Here is a 16,221-nt window from a genome sequence, read left to right as displayed (position 1 = left end):
CTTGGGCTTTTATCGCCTAGCATTTCTTATGTTCTCAAAGTCATCCCTGACAAAATAAGCTTAAAAAAAGTTAATGAACTAAAGAACAACAAGCTCATTGTGAATTGAGAGTCTAAAAAGTGAAAAAATGGTGAAAATCAATCTGAATGAAACACTACAATAATAATCCTTACATTTCATATTTCATGCCTGGAGGACACCTCAAAGTGCTTCGCAACATTTACTGTAATGCGTAGCGAGTGTCCTGTACTTTGTGTCTTGTAGACAAACGCAACAGCCAATTTGCACACAGCTGTGTCCCACAAACAACATGAAAGGAATGACCGGTTCACTTCATTCTAAAGTGCAATGTCAACATGGCATTACCTGAGTCCAACAGCAAGCATTGGTTCCAGTAGCTCTTTAATGTCCTGCTGAATCCCTGGCCCCATGGCCCTCGCCAGCATACTGATACAGGTAAAGACTGTTGCATCCACTTGAACAGCTTTTTGTCTCCTAGAAAATGAATGAGAATAAAGGAAACTCGGTGGCTTTTTAATAAAAAACAAGCAGAGCATATGTCCATTTAGTAAGACAGGCTCTCTTCTAAATCCAGCCTGACAGAAATTCAATAGCATCATTTGTTCCACATTCGGTTTATTATCCCTAAAAATATATGTCGGCCTGCTAAGCTGTCCATAATATGTCATCTTGGCTCAATTTGCAGCACCATTGCTTCTGAGTTTAGGCTCACACTCTGTTGAAGTGCTGGGAGACTGCTACATTGTCAGAGGTACCATCCTTCACATGAAACAAACTGAGGTGCCATCTGCCATTCTTCAGGTGCAGATTAAACATCCCAGGACGGTGCATCATATTTAGGAGTTGTAACTAAAATGCTGCGAAAATAATAACTTTCCCCACAGTGATAAACTGTTGCAGTTGCGATGTTGACCATTAGCAACACTACAATTTTTTTAATTACAGAATTAAAATGTCCTTGAAGAACAGTTGGAATGAATAACAAATTTGCCTGTGCTAGGCCAAGATATTGTACCTAAATGTTCCTAAACTGAGTCAGCCCTAGTCAGCACTTGGATAGGACACTCTAAGAGAATACTAGAGACCCCAAATTCCTGATCTGAGCCTTATGACCTTTGTCTAACATAGTTTTAATGTGCAAGAACATGTAGAAATCCATTAAATTCTTAAAATTCCTTCTTAATTTTAGAAAATCAGCTTCCAAATTAAGACTGCATTTTCCAAACTTCTGTTAAATCTTAAATTTTACAAAAACAAAAACAATAATAATTCTTGCATTTGTTACAACGCTAACATTGTACATTGTTAGGACGTCTCAAAGCGCTTCACAGGATACACTGTAAAGTGGAGTGACTGTACTTTTGGGGCGATACACTGGTCCTGAGGCTCAGACCTGCTGTTGAGCAGAGTGAGCAGAGGCAAATGGGATTAGACAAACTGATCTTTGTGGTGNAAAAAATGTCAGCGCAGATCTGATAGGCCAAATAACCTGTTTCAGTGCTATTATTTTCTGAAGCAGTTTCCATTGAAATCCACTTTCTCCCTTTGTTACTTACTTGTGTGCAAAATCCTTTGGTGGGAGGGCTCCTTTAATGATCTCCAGAATCCGTTGCAGGTACGGCTGAATGTCTCCTCTCACAGCAACCACCAGCAGCCCCAAGGCCTGAAAGGCAGCTGTGCGCTCCTTCTCCTTCTTGAGGCAACCAAGGAGATGGTTCATGGTATCAACCAGATACTGCTCTGTGTAAGTGAAAAAAGACACATACAGGCCTGTAATAATAATATAATAATCAAACCCAGATCCTCTAACTTGCGAGGCGAGTGCTCTAACCACTAAACTACAGGCCTCCACAGTTAATATTTCTACCTGACATTTCAAAATTCATAAAAGAGATATCCTGCATATTGTGGATTATGCAGAAGGTAGAACTCCCATGGTATTAGCTGGAGGCAAAGCAATTACAATAAAAATCCAAATAAATATTACCTGAGGATTAAAGGGATAATATTATTAACAGTTGCGAACCAGGAAAATGAAATGACACAGAATTATAAATTATATACAAATATCAGGTGTGTAAAGTCACTGGTATCTATGCACAAATGTTTTGTAAAGTAGATTTTAACTGAGTTACTGATGGAATGAATCAAACATAGGCCAGAATCAGTAATAGGCTCAACATGTGTGGGTGTCCTTTGGGCACAAGATTGTATTAATCCTGACCTGTGAATAAATGAGGCTGGAAAGCTGCAAGGCGGGGAAGCAGGTTTAGGATGGTCATCTGTATCAGTGGATTCTTGCTTGTTCGATATTTCAGCACCCAGCGACAGACCTGCGCAAGGAATATCAATGAGCATTTAAAAATATGCACTAGAATTCAATCTTAATATTACCTATAACAAATGAAGCTGAGGAGAAATCCCAGCAGAGTGCAGGTCTAACAGGAGGATGTGATCTTCATTATTTGGACTCGATTTTATACCAGATCTTCAGAAGAATGAACAGGGATTGTGTGAAGTCTCCTACTTGGTTACTTTTTAAATCTCTTAGAATCTTTTCGCTTTGTGCCTTCCCCCAGCACCTTCAAAATTCTTTCAGAAACTCATCTTTTTAACAGGGCCATTAGTCAACATTCTCAAACTCCAGTTTCCGTCCTTAATCTGCTGTCACAATGGTCTTTGTGTAGAGCTTAAATTTCACTCTATGTGAAAGGTACAATGTTATAGCCATCATTACATCTCAAAAGAGCTAAGGCATTGATACAATTGACTGTAGTTTAGCAGTCAACACGCATTTAGGGTTGGCTCTAACACTCGGCATCTTCAGCAGAAATTATTTGCCTTTAAAGTTTCCTTGGATTTCAGCCAGGTTATGCTGTCAGAAATATAGTACAAACCCCAGAAAAAAAATTGTCTTCAACTAGACAGAGATGTAGACCTATTTAAAATGCATTCATGTACATTACTATATCTTCTAGATTAAGGTTTATTTGACACAAAGATCAAAATATTTTTGATGCAATATCTTCAATACATTATTCTAAGTGATCTACTTTTTCTAGTTATTCCCATTTCTCTACTTTTCTGATGAGAAATAAAAATGACTGTAATTGAATCACCAAAATGATACCGATTCCTAGCTTACTGTGAATCCACCCCCACTAACAAGCTCCTAATCTCAATTTTTTTTTCCTGTATCAGGCTGCCGGTATCAGTCTGGCTCAGCTTGTAGTACCTCCTAGTCAGAAGTTTGTCCCTTTCTTACAGTCTAGGCTGACATTCAAAGGGACTTGAGTGCTAGGAGAACACTGTAATGTCAGAGATGCCATCCTTTGGTTGAGACATTAAACTCCCCACAGCACTGTTGAAAAAAAGAGAGTTTCTCCCAGTGACCTGGCCTACAGTCAGACAGATAAAATGAGTTATTTGCTTCATGATTCTTTATGGAACATTGATGTGCACAAATTGGCAGCCTTGCTTGTCTACAAATTACAGTCAAACCCGTTAAAGCAATCACCTGCTATCAACAATCATTCCTCAATAGTCCTGAGCGAATTTCTATCATAAACCATCTCTATTCAGTAACGACCTGTCGAATGCAGCTAGTTGCAAACCTCTTTAGCCCTGTTGGTGTACAAACACTCTTTTCAGCGTCCAGTGGCCTGCTCAGCGAAGCAGTGGCATACGCTAGGATTCTCGTGGGAGTCTACCCACAGACCCAAGGAAATTTTTGGCTCATGGAAATAGTAACGATTTCTATTTTGTAACTGATTTATTACTCTTTAAAACTAGTTTGATTTATGGGTTCGTATGTGCATTTGTACACCTAGAATTCTACACACACCAACAAACCGTTACTCAGAGGCCATCCTTACATAAAGGCCACTTTGAGGGGTGGCTGAAACTTAAGTCATTGCATTCTACAGTAAATCCTGTGAAACGTTTTGAGATGTCCTCATGAGGTGAAAGGCAATATCAAATGCAAAGATTATGATAACCTACCGAATGAAAGGTAAAATTAAAAATGGGCTACAGTGGCAATAAAGGTTGGAAAACAAAACCTAAATTAACACTAAACACTGCATATTGCTAACTAATTAGACATTGGTTTACTTTCTTTCACCCTCACCTTTTTGGCACCTCCATAATAAGGCATTTGATATAGCATCTATGTTAAATCTTTCAAAGTGTTTCACGGGAAATTGCCTTCGTGCAATGAAGGTGAACAGTTTTAGCGCAAACGCAGCTAAATTGCTCACAGCAATGACCCACAAATAGCCATGAAGTAACTGACCAATTTGAACTGGAGGATTGTTGGCGAGGATATGAGGAGAGTCTCCTTCTCTTTCCAATATTATTACTATTATTATAAATAGCTCTGAGATCTTTAACCTACACCTGAACAAGCAGACGGGACCGCGATTCAATATTATTCAAAGGACAGAATTTCTGACAATTCAGCGTTTCCACAGTACTGCACTGGTGTGTCAGCTTAGACTGTGAGAGGAATTTTCCAATTCAGTGCGACCAATTTAACTGGGTAGACAGATAGCAGATCAGTAAAGCATGGTCAGATAAAACTAAAAAGGCTGCTGACTGTTACCTGCTCAAACCTCTCTTCCATCAGTTCCCGGCAGTATCGGCTTTCCACGAGTGTTGGCTTGGCTGGGACTGGGGTGGCTCCGAATCCCAGAATGCCTTGATGCATGCTGTAGCCCAGAAGTCCCAGAAGAGCGTTTGACTGTTGGGGCTGCACGGACTGGAAGCTGGTGAAGGGTGTGATGTGCCGCGGCTTGGTTCCGAATCCCATCATCTCCTTGCAGTACTTGTCATGGACCAGCTGTTGTTGAGTGATTTCTTCCATTTCCTCTCGCAGACGCTATGTTTTACAACAGAGTGCATTTGAGAAACAACAACAGCAACTTGCATTTATACAAGAAATTAGATTTGTATAGCGCCTTTCATATCAGGAGGACATCCCAAGGCGCTGGAGAGTCACGGATTCGAACCCAAGCTGGTAGTTGGGATCAGGAGAATTTGACGGCGGGATGGGTAGCGGGAGGAGGGTGATCGAAGGCACGGTTGAAGAGAAGGGCCTTCAGACAGGTCTTGAAGGAAGGAGCGAAACAGAAGGACTGTGTATGGAGTTCCAGAGGGTGGGGCAGAGTCATCTTCAGAGCCCTCTAGCGAAGGGCTCTGAAGATAACTCTACCCCACCCTCTGGAACTCCGGTTTGTGTGCATTTTGTGATCCAGTTGCCTTTCCCCTCGCGAGAAAAGGCAACTGGATCACAAAATGCACACAAACCGAACTGACGGTATATTTGTGGGCAAAACGCAGTAGCCAATTGCCCACAAACAGTCGTGGATTGAGTGACCATATTATTATTTTTTTGAAGGATTATTATTATCCCCGGAAAAGCGATCAGTCAATTGAATAACAACCAGGTTCCTACTTACTGCTAGGTAAACAGAGGCGTATATAGTAAGGAAACTTGCCCAACATTTCGCCCTGCTTGGAATAGAACCCAGGTGTTTTGTTTGCGGGACGACTGCTCTAACCACTGAGCTTCAGGACTCCACAGGTAATTGGCAAATTAGCGTAAATTCAGAGCAAAGGTATGGAAGCTTCCAATTAATAAACAATGCTGAACCTACTTCGCCCTCCATGCTGCTTATTCGAATCAGTTCATTTAGAATAAGCAGAGCACCGTGTATACGATCATCTCGGTTCATGCCTTTCTCTTTGGCCAAGGTCTCATCGAACCCTTTCTCAGCTTCTTCGAAGGTTTGCTGCAAATAAAAATGGAAAGGTTTTCACATGACAGTTCACTGAGGCAAGGTGAAGTTTGATTTTCATTTTATAGCCAAAGAACTTATTAAAACTAGAAATAAATCGATCATCTCTTAAAATACAACTAATCATTTACCAGCTCCCCAAAATCTAAATGCAAACAATTACAATTCAACATTTACATTCATACAGTACCTTGAATGTAAAAATATATTACAAATAAGATTATTTAGAAATTAAATGAACGTTATCATGAACCAAAGAGCTATCTGTTAGGTAAGGGTATTAAGGTATACAGGGCATGGGTGGGTAACAAAATACGCTTCAAGCACTATGAGGTGCTACCCTGCGTGGATGTCACTTTATAAATGCAAGTTGTTGTAATTGGACTTGAGGTACAGTCAGCTATTATAAAATGGTGGAACAGGCTTGAGGGGCTGAATGCCCTACTCTTGTTTCTATGTTTCTAACCAAATGCAAAAGCACCGCCATACAACCAATCAGATCAGAAGCCAATCATTTGGAATTTTTCGGGGATGAAGAAATATTAGCCAAGATAACTGGGAGAAAACATTTCTTTGGAATGATGGCGAGGGAGAGGGTAGGAGTGTGTATACCTGAATCACAAGGCAGCTAGGAGCCTAAGTAACTCGATCACAAGATGGAAGATGAGTTGCATGAATGTATAAGCAATATAGGAAGGTCTCCATCTACAAACCTGCAACCAAAACCTCTGGATTTGGATAAAAGTTTAGAATTACTGCCTCACAACAAAACATCCTTCAGTCTGTTATTCCTTAATATCCTAAAAAAACCTCTTAACCATTACCCAACTAATTTAGAAAGATTTTCAGCTCCATCCTGATCAACCTCAGAACTTGTGGTGCTAAGGAGATTTATTTCAGGCGTGCAGGCAAAGTGGTTGAGACCACAAATGGAATGGCAAACATTTTTTTTACCCAAATTTTCCAATCTGAACATTATGGTATGCATTGGGCCTGCTATTGACGACAGCTCTTTATAGTCCAATCTATACACTTACCCTGTACCATTGGGGCTTTTGCATTTCTTTGGTCTCCCGTTGAGTTGTGAGAATCAGGCAGGCTCGTAAGGCAGACACAGCACCTTCCCTGATGGCCTGCTTGGAGTCCCAGACTGCAAAGAAGATGTTATCGAAAAAAGGTTGCACTTGCTGAAAGAAGAATGTGGGTGCACTAACTGCCAACTCACGCAACACCAAAACCTGGGGTAATAAAAAACACCATTAGCGTTAAGTAATAAATGAAACACCAACAAATGTTTTATAATATTTCATACAAATTTATCAGGGCCACGAGGACCATAAGGAATTGCTCAGTAGTTTAGCCTAATACAGTTATTAAGAACATAAGAACATAATAAATAATAATAATAATCCTTGCATTTGATATAGCGCTTTTCACATCGGGAGGACGTCCCAAAGCGCTTCACAGAACGCACTGTAAAGTGAATTGACTGTATATTTGTGGGCGAACGCGGCAGCGAATTGCGCACAGCAATGTCCCACAAACAGTCGTAGGTTGAAAATGACCAATTTATTTTTGTTTTTTTGGAGGGATTACTATTAGGCTCTGTGTGGAGTAAGGAAACTTGCCCAAGGTTTCGCCCTGCCGGGAATTGAACTCAGGTCTCTCGCTTAGAAAGCGAGTGTTCTAACCACTGAGCTACAGGACTAAAGAAGAATTAGGAGCAGGAGTCGGCCAGTCGGCCCCTGAAGCCTGTGCCCCGCCATTTGATAAGACCATGGCTGATCTTCAGACCTAACTCAAATTACCTGCCCTATCCCCATATCCCCTAATCCCTCTATTTTTTTAAAAATCTATCAGTCTCAGCCTTGAAGATGTTCAAGAATTGAGCGTCTACAGCCTTCTGGGGGAGTGAATTCCATAAATTCACTACTCTCTGAGTGCAGAAATGTTTCCTCAACTCTGTTCTAAAAGGCTGACCCTTAATTTTCAGACTGTGACCCCTGGTTATAGATTCTCCCACCGGGGAAACAGTCCCTCTGTGTCTACTTTATCAGCCCTTTAAGAATCTTATGTTTCACTAAGATCTCCCCTAATTCTTCTGTACTCTATAGAGAATACAGCCCCAGTTTATTCAGCCTCTCCTCATAGGTCAGTCCCCTCATCCCAGGAACTAACCGAGTGAATCTACGCTGCACCCCCTCGAGGGCAAGTATGTCCTTTTATAAATAAGGAAACCAAAACTGCACACAATACTCTCGGTGCGGTCTCACCAAGGCCCTATACAGTTGCAGCGAGACTTCCCTACTCTTGTACTCTAAACCTTTTGCAATGAACGCTAACTGCCGTTCGCCTTCTTAGTTGCTGCTGCACTGCAAACTAACTTTTTGAGACTGGTGTACAAGGACACCCAAATCCCTCTGAACACTAACACTATCTAATCTCTCCCCCTCTAGAAAATAATCTGTTTTCTATTTTTGCCACCGAGGTGAATAACTTCACACTTCCCCACATTAAATTCCATCTGCCACCTACTCGCCCACCCCCCAAGCCTATCTATATCCTGTTGCAATCTTTTTGCATCATCCTCAGAGCTCACTCTCCCAACGAGTTTAGTGTCATCCGCGAATTTAGATATGTTACATTCAATGTCCTCGTCTGGATCATTGATGTAAATTGTAAATAGCTGAGGCCCAGCACTGATCCTTGTGGCACTCCACTAGTCACCTCCTGCCAATTCGAGAATGACCCGTTTATCCCTACTCTCTGTTTTCTACCCGTTAGCCACTCTTCAATCCATGCTAATATGTTCCCATTAATCCCGTGGGCCTTAACCTTGTGCAATAGCCTTTTGTGTGGCACTTTGTCAAATGCCTTTTTAAAATCTAAATATACTACATCTACTGGTTCCCCCCTCTCTAACCTGCAGATACATCTTCAAAAAACTCTAAAAGATTAGTTAAGCATGACTTCCCTTTTGTAAAGCCATGTTGACTCCGTCTAATCTTGTTATGGTCTTCCAGGAAACCCATAACGACATCTTTAATTAAGGACTCAAGAATTTTCCCTACCACTGAAGTCAGACTAACTGGTCTACAGATCCCCATCTTTTCTCTCCCACCCTTCTTAAATAGTGGTGTTACGTTTGCAATCTTCCAATCAATGGGAACCGTTCCAGAATCCAGAGAATTTTGGAAGATCAAAGACAAGCCATCCACTATCTCAGTAGCCACCTCTTTTAAAACCCGAGGATGTAGGCCATCAGGTCCAGGAGATTTATCAGTTTTAAGACCTGATAATTTACCTAAAACCATTTCTTTACAAATATTAATACCCCAAGTTGCTCGCTAACATTTTCTTCTTGGTTCCCCTCTATTCTTGCTAGGTTATTCTAATAAGCACCACTGTAAAAAGAGAATAATAATAATCCTTGCATTTGATACAGAGCCTTATCATGTCTTTGAGATGCCTCAAAGCTCTTAACAGAATATAATGTAAAGTGAATTGACTGTAAAGTGAATTAAAAATCAATGATGAAATTGGGAAAATCAACTCTGCCTATCCTCAGGGACTTGTGATTGTTTTCTGGATTTATATTTCAGGTTTCAAACCATACAACAACAACTTGCATTTATATAGCGCCCCTCGCACAGGATAGAGAGCTTCATACAAAGAAATAGCAGCTAAAGAGAAAAGAAAAATGCAACAGATCTCAGAGGCTAAGGTAAAGCGCAACATTCAGAACAAAATGTTACAGAAATTGGGACAAAATTAACTTACAAAATGTACAGTAAGGGTACAACAATGATTTTCATTTGTATCGCGCCCTTCATGCGGGGCAGTGTCTTGGAGCGCTTAAAATGGCTCCAAAAGGTAGAACAAAAAATGCTGACATCTTAGGTTTATTTATCTGTCAAATACGCTCTGATATAGGATGATAAGAAGAACCCCGCCTCCTGTAACCCGAATAAAACAACCACAAAATCACTCACCGCAGCATGCCGTCTCCCCTCATTCCTATCTGCTCCCAGCCATTCCAGAGCACGTTTTACTTCAAACTCAACATATTCAGCAGTGAAGGTGTCACCAGCCATGGAAAGACGGCCCATGGCTTTGGAAGCCATTTCCATAACAACTGGGTCACTGGACGGAAGCAGGTTCCGTAAGTAATTGGCAAACCGTGTAATTCGAGTGGCATTTCCTCCTTCAACTCCAATGAGACTCACTGCGTTGAGGATAAAAACAGGTTCACATATTTAATAACCCGAAGCACTGATACAGCTGAAGCTAGAGCTAAGAGGTTTAGAAATTAGATCAGATAACTTTTTTTTCCGTCATAAAGGGTAATAACAGAGGGCTGATGATTCAGAATCAATTGGGATGTTTTAAAAGGTAGGCAACGTAAAGGATTTGAGGGATAGTGGCATAAACGGTCATGCCTCGTCTCATCACACTTACCAATTGCCAGAATTCCTCCTTTCCTTTCATTCACATCGGAACTAGACACAAGTTCGAATATATGGTGGTTCAATTCATCGTAGAAAGAGGTGGCCTCCTCTTGACTGACCTGAAGGAAAAGCTACATTAGATCTCACAAATCCCATTCACCGTGTGTCAATTCAATTGAAAATCATTCCAATCCATTTCTTCTCAACAAAAACAGAGGCACAAAATTCCTCAACACTCTTCGTCTGAAGACCAAAGCCATCCAATTTAAAATTGCACAAAATTTTGGAAGAATCTTCAATTCCATCTTAATTTGGATGCCGGTATTTTTTATATAAGAACTGCGGGGGAAAAAAGATTCAAATGAACACTCAATCTGGTGCTAGATCTTTGAAATGGTTTTGAATTTAGCCAGTACCTCGCGCAGCTCAGTGGTGACATAGTGCTGCAAGTCCTTGGCTGATTTCGCCCGGACTTCCTCGCTGCGGCTCTTCAGCCCGCTGATGAACTGCTGGAGGACAGACCCCGTTCCTGACATGGCGTAATCCAAATAACTGCAGATTCTACAGATGCTACAAAGAGAAATACAATTATCAGCCACTGTCGCAAGAAAGTAAATGAAACATTATTACAGGAGGAAATAATATTCATATCATTATTGTTCTACCAAATCCTACTTCACTGCTCACCCAAAAGATTATCCACACACACTGACATCTCAACTAATGTTATACATTAGAATATACAGCACAAAAACAGACTATCCGGCCCAACTGGTTTATGCTCCACATGAGCCTCCTCCTACCCTTCCTCAACTAAGCCTTCAAGCATAACGTACTTTAAGGTTACGAGGAGACCTAATAGAGGTCTTCAAAATCATGAGGGGATTTGATAGGGTAGAAAGGGACAAACTGTTCCCACTGGTGGGTGTGTCGGTGACTCGAGGTCACAGATTCAAAATAGTATCTAAAAGAAGCCGAGGGGAGGTGAGAAGACATTTTTTCAAATAGCGAGTTGTTCGAACGCATTGCCTGAAAGGGCGGTGGAGGCCAATTCGATAACTACTTTTAAAAACGCAGTAGACGGGTATTTGAGGAGGACGTGTTTGCGGGTTATGGGGAAAGGGCCGAGGAGTGGGACTGTAATCATTGCTCTTTTCAAAAAGTCGCACAGACTCGATCGGCCGAATGGCCTTTTTGCGCTGTACGATTCTATGATAACCTTCTATTCTTTTCTCCCTCATGTACTTCTCCAGCTTGCCCTTAAATACATCTATGCTATTTGCCTCAACATCTCCTTCTGGTAGCATGTTTCATAATCAATGTTATGTAACATAGAGCAGAGGAGCAGGATTCTATGTTTGGTGCTAGTACCTTTGTTTAGGGCATAGCCCTAAAATAGCTGATTTTCTTTTAATGTGGAGGACGTTTTCAGAGTAATGTCAAGGTTAAAATCTTAGAAATTACAACATGGAAAGAAGATATTCTGCCTACTGAGCAAATGCTGCCATGAAGGAGCTATATACCCAAATTTCTAAATCCCTGAACTTTCTCCACAGCCTCTTCAAATAGCCAATCCCATTCTGATATTTTTCAATAGCAATTCCATTTTAATAACTTTCTATACCCCCCTCCACCACCACCTTTACCAGCAAAAATCTTGAAATTATATACCACTGAAAGAGAATGAAATATTTCACACAGTAATTAACATGTTGATAATCCTCCAGGTCAGTAATAATGCCGATCAAATGAATTATACAGGATTTCATTGCAGTTATTCAGCAATTTGCCTAGACATCAACCTTACAGAATCGCCCTTTACTTTACCAGCCTTCATTATCGCTGAGAAAATTAAATTAGTGCCAATCACCACCAAATTAGGGACTGTTTTAGGTTTTATTTGTCGTAGAAAACAAACATCAAATTCCATATAAATCAGATGCCACTCTCAACAACAAAGAATAATTTCCTTCCAGCTTCTAAAACGCATGTATACAATGCAATCATTTATCAAATTAAGAATAAACAAATCACCCCTTGTACTCACTCAGATAGCTGTATCTCCCCAACCTCAAATGTACAACAACTCCAAAACATTGGATTTACGGACGCAGATATTAAAAGCGTGATGAGGGCATTAGAGTGAAAGCCACAGGAAAACTAGTAATTCTAAATTCTGGATACAAAACTGTTCAAGCCGCACCACTGAAATGGTCCTTGTTACACTGGTTGTACTCACACTGGGGAGGCAACACCAAAAATGGGTCTGTCTGAGACTAGCATCTGTATTTTGGGTAGGGTACATTGCAGAATGTACTGACAGCACAAGACACTGAGGTCACCTTGTAAGAGCATGAAAAGCAGGCATCCAGAGAAAGTGGAGAACAGCTGGGAAAAAGCCCTTCTCTTTTCAAACAATTTTACTTAATGTCCACCTGAATTGGCAGACCAGATCTTGATTTAAACATCTCATCTGAAGAACCACACCTACAGTAATGCATGACATCCAGAACAGCCCTGTTAGCTTCGACCAGCAGTGGCCAAGAGTCTTCCAGATTTTTCTTGGATGAATATTTCTTGATTTATAGCACGAATCAAGAAATATTCGAACAAGAAACTTTATTTTGTTGGCCGACAAAAAAGTTGGCCACCACTGGTCTAAAACAGTAAGTTCAAAGTCCCTATATTACTCCCAGTATTGTTCACCTATAAAATATAATGAACAGTAAATCCTGTGAAGTGCTTTGAGAGGACTTGCTGACTTAAAAGTCACTACTGTATATCAAAAGTAAAAATAGAAAAACGTATTAGTATGCAGGATAGCATCTCAGAGCACTGGTCTCGGGATTGGTAAGTGAGCAAAAGGGGGAACTTATTATTGTTAAAAAAGTATTTCTTCACACAGAGGGTTGTCAATGATTCATTTCAGAAACAGCTGGTTCATATAATAGGGTAGTATTCTAGATAGATGTTGCTGCTGATATCAAAAAATAATAATCCTTGAATTTGATATAGGTCTTATTACGTTGTTGTAAGGTCTCAAAGCGCTTCACATAATATACTGTGAAGTGAATTGACTGTATATTTTGTGGGTGAAAATGAACAGACGATCGTCTTCAACAACAACAAGATTACAATTGTATAGCGCCTTTCACATCGGGAGGAAAATCCAAGGTGCTGGACAGAGTACAGCATTTCAGACCCGAGTTGGGGGGGTAAGGGAGGGGAGGGCAATGGGGGTGGCCGATGGCATGGTCGAAGAGGAGGGTCTTGAGGAGGAGGGACTTGAAGGAGCCTAAGGACGGGGTGAGGTGGAGCGACTGGGGGATGGAATTCCAGAGGTTGGGGTAGAATGGCAGAAGGCTCTCCCACCAATGGTGGGTGGGTGGGCTGGGGGACGTGGAGCAAGCCAGAGCCTGCTGAGCGGAGGGAACAGGCGGGTTGGTAGAGGATTAGGAGGTCGCAGAGGTAGGATGGGGTGATGCCATGGAGGGCTTTGTATGTGAGGACCAGGATCTTGAACTGGATCTTCTGAAGGATAGGGAGCCAGTGGAGTCGGGCGAAAGTGGGGGAGATGGGATCACGGAGTTTGGTGCGGGAGAGGACACGGGCTGCAGAGTTCTGGATTATCTGCAGTTTGTGGAGGGAGGAGTTGGGAAGGCCGACAAGCAAGGCATGTGCATAGTCGAGCCTGGAGGTGATGAAACATGAGTTTCAGCGGCCTGAGGGGTGAGGAAGTGGCGGAGTCGGGCAATGTTACGGAGGTGAGGGATTGCAGAGCGGGTAATGGCTTGAATGTGGGGGAGAAAAGACAGTTGAGGGTCGAAGAAGACACCTAGGTTCCTGACTGGCTTGGTGAGTTGGCAGTGTGCAACCATGGAGGTTTTTTTTTTGAAGAGTCTTCATCCAAAACTCTCCTCATTTTGTGTAAAATTCAGTTAATGATGTGTGTTAAATAGGTAAATATTTTTGTTTTACAGATGTTTTCCAAAATAATAGCCATTTGAAGAATCCTCTACGCTCAGGAACTGGACTACCAAGACGATCACAGAGGTTTGACTTGATTGTGACATTCCATTGGTAAGCATGTCAAATCAGATCCAGTTCAGCGTCAATGAGACACCACTTACCTCCCCCGAAGTAGTAATTAGATAAGCAGGGTGATCTCTCCAGGGAGAGCATCCTCATTCTATTTTGACTGATAGTAGATGGCATACGTATGGATAAACTCTCAGTCAGTTTGGATACTCTTGAGTGGTAGGTGTCTACACGTCAGTGCTCCCTGACAATATCCTACACATGAAGGGTGCTATAAGGGCTGTTGCTGCTGTTGTTGTCAGTCACCAGTCTAACCAAAAAAAATTATGCATCGCAACTTTCCCTCCCCTTCCTTACCCCCCCTCCACAACCCCATGTCGGGTCTGAAATGCTGTACTCTGTCCAGTGCCTTGCGACGTCCTCCCGATGTGAAAGGCGCTATACACAAGTAATCTTGTTGTTGCATCATTTTTTTGCCACCACGCATGACTGCCCTCTTCCCGCTGTGCACAATTGGCTGCCGCATTCCACCCACAAAATACACAGTCACTACACCTTACAGTTTGTTCTGTGAAGCGCTTCGAGACGTCTTGACGACATAATAATGCAAAGGATTAGTGGTAGAATTATAGACCAAGACGTTCCCTCCCCTCTCTCCCCACCATGACCACGCGCCGCCCCCGCCCGGCCCCTCCAAAGCGCTGTGAATCCATCCACCTCTGGCCTGGCATAATTCTTCCAGTTAGTCATTCCCCACAGAAATAAATACACATTTTGACAGAACTTCAAGAAACTCTAGAAGATGACCTCCGCCTCCCTCCCTCCACTCACCCCCAACCCCCCCCCCATACTCTCCCTCCCCTCACCCCCCCCATACTCTCCCTCCCCCCCTCACCCCCCCTCCATACTCTCCCTCCCCTCACCCCCCCCTCCATACTCTCCCTCCCCTCACCCCCCCATACTCTCCCCCCCCTCACCCCCCCCCATACTCTCCCTCCCCTCAACCCCCCCCCCCATACTCTCCCTCCCCTCACCCCCCCATACTCTCCCTCCCCTCACCCCCCCCATACTCTCCCTCCCCTCACCCCCCCCCCCATACTCTCCCTCCCCTCACCCCCCCATACTCTCCCTCCCCTCACCCCCCCCATACTCTCCCTCCCCTCACCCCCCCCCCATACTCTCCCTCCCCTCACCCCCCCCCCATACTCTCCCTCCCCTCACCCCCCCATACTCTCCCTCCCCTCACCCCCCATACTCTCCCTCCCACCCTCAAGATGTTAAGAGGCTTAAATCACATCCCCCAAAAGGCGAACATTTAACAAATATTCCACAGGAAGATGGGCACCGCGTCCCGGTGCAGAAACGCTTACAGGAATGTTGCTACAGCTCAAGAATCGGGAGGTTATGCACTGCAAAAACATCCTCTACCGCCGCGGCGCCGCCATGATGCCTTCCCCCGCGACCAACCTGAGCAAGAAGGGGCGGGAGGCGGGAGAGGAATGAACCAATGATGAGCCGCGCCGTTGGTGATTGACAAGACGCTCGACCAACTGGAGTTACAGCTGAGCCGGGCATGACGCTGCGGAGAGGGGCGGGGAGGGGGGGGGGCGGCATCACGAGGAAAATGGACCAATCGTGGATAAGGAGGGCTGTGTTGACATGTGAACCAGTCCAATCGAACCGATGCAAAGCGGGAGGGGGCGGAGTAAATGGGGCGGCAACCCATTCACAAAGTAGAGTGGCGCGCTGCGTGCTACGTACCTACGTACGCGCGCGCGCGCGGGGTGGGAAAGGGGCGCGCGCGGGGTGGCAAAGGGGCGCGCGCGAGGAGATTCCGTTGGCGGCGCGAGCGACCTGTGAAGGAAGCTGGCTGATGCGCAGGCGCAGAGTGCTGTTTCCTGGGAGGGCGGGAAGTG

At 43.2% G+C, this 16,221-nt stretch overlaps 1 protein-coding gene and 1 non-coding gene across 2 annotated transcripts in view; both read right to left on the bottom strand.

The window, feature by feature from the left end:
• Positions 1-15,773, bottom strand: part of mtor (mechanistic target of rapamycin kinase) — a 178,275-nt gene extending 162,502 nt beyond the window's left edge. The window contains exons 1-10 of the mRNA XM_007897779.2: positions 15,676-15,773; positions 10,684-10,837; positions 10,278-10,386; positions 9,812-10,044; positions 6,857-7,057; positions 5,679-5,813; positions 4,625-4,900; positions 2,246-2,354; positions 1,578-1,761; positions 367-495 (exon numbers count right to left, since the gene is read on the bottom strand). Coding sequence (XP_007895970.1) covers positions 367-495; positions 1,578-1,761; positions 2,246-2,354; positions 4,625-4,900; positions 5,679-5,813; positions 6,857-7,057; positions 9,812-10,044; positions 10,278-10,386; positions 10,684-10,803 — 1,496 coding nt within the window. The 5' untranslated portion in view covers positions 10,804-10,837; positions 15,676-15,773. The remainder of the gene's footprint in view (positions 1-366; positions 496-1,577; positions 1,762-2,245; positions 2,355-4,624; positions 4,901-5,678; positions 5,814-6,856; positions 7,058-9,811; positions 10,045-10,277; positions 10,387-10,683; positions 10,838-15,675) is intronic.
• On the bottom strand, positions 7,456-7,527 carry trnar-ucu. The gene has a single exon. It is a non-coding gene; the product is annotated as a tRNA-Arg (tRNA).
• Positions 15,774-16,221: the final 448 nt, after the last annotated feature.

This window comes from Callorhinchus milii, unplaced genomic scaffold (genome assembly GCF_018977255.1).
Source record: "Callorhinchus milii isolate IMCB2004 unplaced genomic scaffold, IMCB_Cmil_1.0 Scaffold24, whole genome shotgun sequence".
NCBI lineage: Eukaryota > Metazoa > Chordata > Chondrichthyes > Chimaeriformes > Callorhinchidae > Callorhinchus > Callorhinchus milii.
The sequence above is the reverse complement of the archived record's forward strand: the minus strand, read 5'-3'. Positions and strand labels throughout refer to the sequence as shown.